This window comes from Lupinus angustifolius, chromosome LG10 (assembly GCF_001865875.1).
Source record: "Lupinus angustifolius cultivar Tanjil chromosome LG10, LupAngTanjil_v1.0, whole genome shotgun sequence".
In the NCBI taxonomy this organism is placed as follows: Eukaryota; Viridiplantae; Streptophyta; class Magnoliopsida; order Fabales; family Fabaceae; genus Lupinus; species Lupinus angustifolius.
Genome location: NC_032018.1, coordinates 6,726,736 through 6,735,277, shown reverse-complemented (window position 1 = coordinate 6,735,277; position 8,542 = coordinate 6,726,736). Strand labels below are relative to the sequence as shown.

The following is an 8,542-nucleotide window of genomic DNA, read 5'->3' as shown; positions in this document are numbered from 1 at the left end:
AATAAAATATGAAAGAAGATTCACTTACTGCAAAAGCAAGTTTAAAAAACTGACTTCACATTTTAGCCATCAATTATAGAGAAATCTAATGATTTAGATCTACTCACTAATTCAAACCATTGAATTTTTCCTAGAATTGATGGGTTAAGATGCGGAGTAAGTTTCTTAGAGTAATTGAATCCCCTCCCATAAAATATAGATACAATATACGAAGTGTTGTTGGCCAGAGATATCTAGTTCTAAATATACTTGATATTCCTCCATTTTTTACATTCAAATGGATTCAGTCTTATACATACGCGAGGAAGATAATAAAAAAAGAAAGATGAGTTCTTTCTTTTATCACTTAGGAACCGTGCGAGACCTAGATCCCACTAACCAGTAGGCTCGAGCATTAAGCTGTCATTTTTTATCATATTTCCAAATAAAATAAGTAATAAAAAATCATGTACTAGTATTTTTTTTACTAATATGCACTGGATGTGTGTTTGGAAATTCAGAAGGATGAAATAGAATGAAAATATATTCCATTCTATTGTCTCTAAAAAAAACTCCAAAATAATAAGGCGTTAACCCAGCCCCACATTTTATTTTTTCCAACCATCTTATCATACCACCAATTTAGAGCACAAACTGCAAGAAGGAAATTAAAGATGGGGCAAGGGGGGATAGTGGGTTTAAATATGGAATAACCCTCCTTCGGAATAGAATCTGCGGATTCTATTGTATAGGATGATACCTGATGTGTTAATATAATCTATTCCTTCTGGTTTCGAGTTTTCAGATTTACCAACAGCTGCAAATGATTTTAAATAGAAACAAATGAGAATTGTATTGTCTATTAAAAAAAGATGAGTGCTTTAGCGATTTCCATATATATAAATGTTAATTTCACTGATCAAATAAATAACTTTGATATATGATCAAATAATGCATTATTAAGACTCCCTTAAACAATACACAATCAGAAGAGTACAAATTTTTACTTGTCCTCATAATCAAACAAGATACCTTCAATGAAACAACACAAGTTGCTAACAATCAAATCATGATACCAGACACTGCCCTCTTGGAACTTTAGGTTGCTCCAATTATATATAAATAACAAAGAATGGAACATTTCCGCAATATACAAAATCCTGGCAATGGCATTATTTGTGTTCCAAAGGAACCCTTAAAGGAGTTTAAATCAAGAGAAGGAATTTGATACTGGGAACATTAAATAAGATTGATAGTAAAGGAGACATAAGGGTGAGCATCTGCATCACCAGCTAAGCCAGCCATCCCGGCACCTGCTTCATCCTCAGTCTTCCAGTATGCACTGCAAGCAAAATATGAAAGGTACAGTATGAGCATGTGCAAGACATTATTAACAATGGTGGAGGCATAATTTGAGACAGGCTAGTTCTGCTAAAGTATATCACAGGTACATGAATTAAGTTTTTGAGCAGACTTAAATCAGAATAATAATACACACACATGATATATAGGGGAGCTCATAAGGTTTGAAAAAATTTCAATCCATTAGTTTATTTTGTTCTTATTTATAGACTACTTAGTTCAAAGGAAGGGAGGGACTTCAATTGAGAGGGTGGGAGGGGTTAGGGAGGGGAGAGGTTAGAAAATAACCTTATCTGGTTTACAAGTGACAGGGAAGGAAAATAAGTGTTTTACCGTCTTACCATTTCATACATATTTTCCTTTACTTGTTCACAAATTCCTCGCCACCAAATCCCCTTACTTTTCCCCTCCCTTCAAATCCACACTGTCGGTTCAAAAGAGGGGAAGGGATGGAAAATATCCTTTTGTTTTGTTCGGTTAGGGAGTGAAGATAAAAAAAACTCTATTTTCCTTCCTATCCTTTAATTTGCAAGGGGATGGAAAGGAAAGACCATAAAAACCTTAGGTCATCCCCCAATACCCTTTCAGTTTTGGAGGGGAGGGTTAGCCTCCTCATTTTCCTTCTCTCCCCTCCAAATTTTAAACCGAATAAGGTTCCTACCCTCCCCGACATTCACCTCCAACCAAACACATTGTTCGCCTCCTCATTTCCTCCCCCCATGTTCCCCTAACCAAATAATATGTTAGAGAATCAAGAGAGTAGAGGAGTTTTAAATTTTAAAATAACTATCTATCAATTTTTTTAAAACCAAACTGAAGGTCAAACCAGCAATAGCTCTAGGTCATAATTCAATTTGCTAAACCGGCTACCTTTTTATGGTCAACCAAGGTTGGCCTAACCAGTTGAGCAAGTTGCTCTAGACCGGTTTTTAGAACATCGCTACATATTAACCATTACTTCCTTTGTTTTTTTGTTTTTGATTAAGTTTAGTAAATAGGAGGAAAGCGAAGAGACAAGTTGCATGTTTCATTTTGCTTTAGTAAAGGATTAAACTACAGAAGTACATATCAAGCAAGGTACCAACAAATTTTTGTTTATGTCTAACCCTCTTTCATCTAGCTGTCAAGTGTGTCAACTAACAGCATCTCAAATGAGTTTAAATTGGCCAAGAATTATGATGACGCCTCAAGAAAAAACATTTTGTCTTCTTCATGTTATAACATGAAACCAGTGTGAAGTTGTCTTCTCAGAGAATTTTGTGATGAGGTTGCATGAACCTCTCAGATGAAGTACAGTTCAAATTGGTACATTAGGTTCACTGTTTGACTCTTCAAATAATAAAATTAAAAGGGCTTCTCAATGTTTCATGTTTTCTTTATGTCCAACAGTTTGTGTCTGTGTGTGTCTAGGCAATGTGTAAAATTACTTGAGTCCATCTATATTAAACCATTAGATGAGACAACATATACATTAATAAGTTACTTGCCTGTTTGTGCTATCACTCAGCCCTTCAAGGATAGAACGTACTTTCTTTTCAGCCTTTACTGATGGAGCCAAAACACTTGCCTGGAATCAACACAAGATCCAATGCTCAGTGATAAATATCGGAAAGGATGCAAAATGGAGACCGAGATTAGGTTTTAAAAGAGGGGTCTACCAAGAAAGAAGGTGGAAGACCATATCTCAGAATGCTCTCAGTAAATAAACGTACAGCAGAGAAGTGCATCCAGGAGCTGAAAACCTTCAAATAATAACACGTAAAATTTATGAGTGAGAAGAACCACAGGTCAGAATAGTGCAAATTATAGTTCAATAAACACTAGAAATTTTAAGAACTGGTCTCAGATTGAAAGGGTAATTTAGAAACAGACACATCAAGGTACATCAAAATCAAGCAAGAAGGAAGTCATCTACTTGTGAACATACTTGTTCCCATCATCTCCTTGGTTTTTACCACTACCTTCAAATTCTGTCTCGTTTCTTGAGTTTCTCTACAAATTAAAATTAGTGATAGATAAATAAATAATACCTCTCCATAGCTGGTATAGCACCACTGCAACAAAGAACCTCTCAAACTTTCCTGATCTTGAACCAATTTGTCTAATTCCTGCTTTCGACTTTCATGTGTTTCTGGACTGTATTCGAAATCACGAATCTGAATACAATGACAAATTCCATTAAACACCTCTCGTCAACTCATGAAATGAAACTAAAACACTTGGCATTACCAATGCACTCCTCCATCCAAAGTTTTCCATACAGAAGTTGCAGGATTAAAATCACTAAAACAATACAGAGTGTACCAATATTAACAGATTTAAGACAGTATATGCAAATTAAGAAAAATACTTACTTGGAACCCCTTTTCTCGTGCACTAGTTCTAAAATTGTCCGCAACACGATTGAAGAGTGTTACAGTATAAAGAGCATATTCATTATCTTCATACAGCTTCTTAGAAGACCTGGGGACCTAAAATACCCGTCCTAATCAGAATAAGGAATAAAGCAAGGAAACTGAAAACATGTCCTGAAATATTCAAGGGTGTCAAAACATAATTGGACTTTGGAGATGAATTACAGGGATTTTTCCATTACAATAATCTCAGGGAAAGCACAAAAGAAAATCCAAGGAAAAAAACAAAATTTCAAATTTGTGAGCAAATATTGCATCTCTTACCACATAGCTTGTCAATGTTTCGTAGCTTGACAGCCAATCCTTCTGTGAATACTTGGAAACAATTGCAAGAAGGGTAGTTAAATGCTCTGAAGTTACAATGTCCTCAGGTTTTACCAAGTTGGAAAGATCACGGACAGCTAAGCTGAAATACACAAGTAGGGGATATAAGAAATAGAATACCTTATATTTGAAAACTATATTAGTTGTTAAATAAATCTGCACCTTCCAGTTTGCTTTCGGTTGATAGCATTAAGCTGACTACGGATATTGTTATATTCTGAAATGCGAACCTGAGATGAAAGACAAAGATTCAAGGGTCAAATAGAAAATTCAAATTACCTATTTTACGGGGGTAAGACTGTGTACATCTACCCTCCACAGACTCCACTAAGTGAGAGCCTCGTGTACTGGGCCTCCTGACATATTTTTATCCGAAAAAGTTCAATTACATCATGCAAAATAACAAGAGATGTTCTTTACTTTATTCCACCCACAAAAAAAAAAGAATACAAATCATAAATGGGGGCGGAGAAAACAATTTTAGCTTGCAAGACCTTTGCAAAATGGCTGGTCACAACGTATTCTTTGGCCAAATAGATAGACCTATTATTTTTCATTTCATTTTATTTTATCAATTTATTTGCAGAGAGAAAGGCCTTTGGAACTGTTAGTGAAGAAAGGAGACCCGAAGTGGAAAGAGCAACAAGGAAAGAACCCTGGGGGAAAATGGGAGAATTAATGAGAAATACTACTAAAAATACAAAATTAACAAGAACAACTAATTTACCAATCAGGGTCAATCAACCATTCTGAATAGTCATTCCTGTTAGAGGAATTGTTTTTGGTGTTTGACTCTTAATTTTGTTTTGTTAACAGTTCTTGTTAATTCTCCCAAAAATAACATAGGCTTCCATGTATAAAAAATCACTACTACAACTCAAGTTACTCTACTCCTATTTCCTAATACTCAGGGTCAACTAAAATGCATTTCATAGGCACACAAACTTACTAGAAAAAACAGACTGGCTCCTTACAATTTAATTAAGCTGAACAGAACAAGAAAGAAAAGACCTGCAAACTTAGAAGATTTATTTACAGTCTGATTAACCTTAAGAGATAATTGCCTACCTCTACTCTCAGCTCATCTCACATTTATCCCCACTCATTCCTAAGTTAATTTCCATTCTCACCCTTCCGACTGCCACAAAGGCATACAGTTATAGTGCAGGTCATTGGCTTAAATATTTCCCATCTTACCCGTTGTGTATCCACTAACTCCCTTTCTATCATTTCTCACATACATCTCATAACCAGGGGTCTACCAGCATCCTGAATCCTGATAAATATATAAATTGACAATTGTATCAGAACTTGAAACCCAATCATCCTGAATTTGATTTTGATTTCAGTTTGACCCATCTCTTCGGAATAGGACTGATAGGATAAGGTGATAAGTTAATACATTATGATCTTATCAATTGTTTGGTGCAAACATTGAATTGCATAAGCTTAACATCAACTCCCTAATACATAAAAGAGTGGGTAGCTTATTCATGCCCTTGGATATGGGATTAGGCTTGATTGGTTATTGATGCATAAGCTCATGAAAAACTTCCCCATTACAGCCATAAATGCCGTTAGTACCCCTGAACAGCCAAAGCCTTACTATCAGGTATTACACTATTAGATCTAATACTATGGCCTTATGTCCTACGTCCCAAGCAGATGATTAGTTTAAAATATATTTAGACTATGCATCTATGACTCAGCAACATCGGTAATTGGTTTATGACAATGAAGTGTCATCTCAAGAGTGGGACTGGCTAATCTGATTTATTTCTTTTTCTAAGCCTTAGGAGACAACCATAAGATTTCCAAACCATCAAGAGACTGAGTGACTCATACCAAACTGACCTCAGATGACAACTTGATAGTGGCAAAGTGGCATCACAGAAAGGTCACCGGATCAGATGTCAAGTTTTGACATTAAATTAAATTCCAGAGGAGCCTTAAGCACATGGATCAAAGTGGAAAGTGTTTTAGCATATAAAGTCAGTCGATTCAATAGATGTTTTTCTTCTACATCATTTCAGAAGTTAAACATGTAGCATCCTCTTTCTCCCCAAAAAGAGAACAAGGCTACACAAACTGATATATCATCTCTACAATCTATCTCATTTCAGACTTATATGAATTACAAGCTTGCAAGCCAAAATATCGACTAAATTATATCCAGGTAGCAAGATGCCAAACTAAGCTAACCAAGACCTTCATATGAACACAGGCTTAGCATCCCTCCATGGCAGTTAGCCATAACTTAAGCAAGATAGATATTATTTATTGCAACTCGCTAGTTGTTTGGTAGCCAAAAAGGAACGGTTTACCACAAGGGAGGCCGTGAACGACAAGAAGTAATAATGTGCTACAACTAAAACTGCTTATCTCATAAATCTAACAGAAATTTGCAACTACAGAGTAACAAAAAAATGAAAACCTTGAGATCATCCTCAATCTTTGCCACTTGACCATGAATACCATCCACGATCTCCTTCAATGGTGACACAGTCGGGTACTTAGCTTCATCCCAAACAAACCTAAATCAAACGAGAATATTTAGATTTCATCACACTCGCAAACGAATCAAAAACACATAGTAGATCACAGATCTAAGCGATGAATGAAAAAAACGAAAGGAAACCTGGTCAAGTAGGAATCAACAGGAACTCCATCGACGGTGAGGCTGCCGCTTTCCACGCCGGAAATCCTCTCCAGCTCCTCAATCTGGCGCCTGATCTTGTGCGACACTCCTTCCATGAAATTATTCGACTGCACACAATTTCAACACACATCGTCAAAATACAGAAACAGTTAAATAAAGAAAACATATTCAAATTCCAATTTCAGGATCGTGAATCGAAAATTGGCATTATAATCAGGGGAGTAGTGCTCCGATTCACCTTGGCGAGATCATCGCTGAGGGAGAGGAGAGAATCTAGGGTTCCGACGCGGAGATTAGGGATATTGAACTGCAAATTGTAGAGAAGAAAATGAAAACATGTAAGAGAATGAATATATATATAGAGAGAGAGAGGGAGAATACTCTATGAAGAGGAGTATCGAAGGAGTGCTTAGAGATTTGATCCTGCAATTGCGTCCAAAGAGTGGATGGAGAATTTTGGACGGGAAGAGAAACTACCCAGTACCTGCTCGCCATTGAAACTCTGTTTTCTCAACCTGTCTCTCAATAATTTCAAGGGTAGCAAAATGGTTCACGTCACAAACAACAACACCTAATTTCGCATTTACATATAAAAATAGCTTAGTTTGTTTATGCAATTTAAATATTTTTATTCTTATTTCACTACTTATTTTATACTTTATTACCCATCTCAATAATTATTTTATATTTTTATGAAGACAAATATTTTTTTTAGTTGGGTTTATTACATACCATTCATCTATACTTTTATACTATATATAGAAGAAAAATATGGTGTAATTATCATCATAGTATAATTTTTGTTTTCTATTTTGTCCTTAATACTTTTTAATTTCTACAAAAAAACCATATAATTATATATAATCACTATCAACATATTAACCACTCTCTCACCTTAATTTAACCATTAAAAGAAAGACAAAAATATATAATATAGTACACCCAATAAAAATTACGATATAAAAAATATTACAATTCATTAAAATGAAATACATAAGACAATCATGAAATGCTTATCGTCACACTAGTATCTAGGATGGTAATAAGATAGGATCGAGGAGATAGTGTTTTGTCATGCCCACATTGCTCATATTTACAAATACTTATGAGGATAGAATATTTATAACTAGTAATGAGTTTTCAAATTTAATTATATATTTTTAATAATTAATATATATATAATTATTGTATGAATAATAACATATATAAATTTATCACTATAGTGGAATCACGAAAAATCATTATTAAATAATAAAATAGATAATATAGTAATATAAAATTATAATATATATATATATAATACTTAATTGAAATATAAATTTATAATTATGGGATACTAGCGGGGTAAATATTATGATACTCGTACTCAACTTATAATTATGGGATACTAGCGGGGTAAATATTATGATACTCGTACTCAGCTATAAGTTATTATTGTGAGTAATCATACAATATTTTTGCATGTACCAACAGGTTGTCTTTTGGATCCACATTTTCTAATAAGAATAAGCACATGAATATTCTTGTACAAGCACTATTATTAAGAAATAAAAATCTCACAACAACGAATGAGGAAAAAATATCCTTTTATTTCAATACTAGTAGGATACACGTGCATTTGCACGAGTTGATGTATTTTATTGGTGGTAGAAATTTAAAAAATTAAATTTCAAAGTTGTATAATAAAACAGAAAGAAATTAGTGTTATATTGTAATATTATGTAAATAATTAACATATTTTATGATAAATATCATGAAGTGTAATCTTAGCTGACAATTATCTTGACTTTTAATATTGTGGTTG

General features: G+C 34.3%; 1 protein-coding gene across 1 annotated transcript; it reads right to left on the bottom strand.

The window, feature by feature from the left end:
* Positions 972–7,306, bottom strand: LOC109358752 (V-type proton ATPase subunit C-like). The gene is made up of 11 exons (XM_019603177.1): positions 7,120–7,306; positions 6,977–7,045; positions 6,718–6,845; positions 6,514–6,613; positions 4,242–4,309; positions 4,020–4,161; positions 3,696–3,812; positions 3,372–3,497; positions 3,000–3,083; positions 2,829–2,908; positions 972–1,321 (listed from the first exon to the last, which is right to left on the bottom strand). Exons 1-11 carry the CDS (start codon positions 7,231–7,233, stop codon positions 1,219–1,221), a joined length of 1,131 nt encoding a protein of 376 aa, XP_019458722.1. The 5' UTR covers positions 7,234–7,306; the 3' UTR covers positions 972–1,218.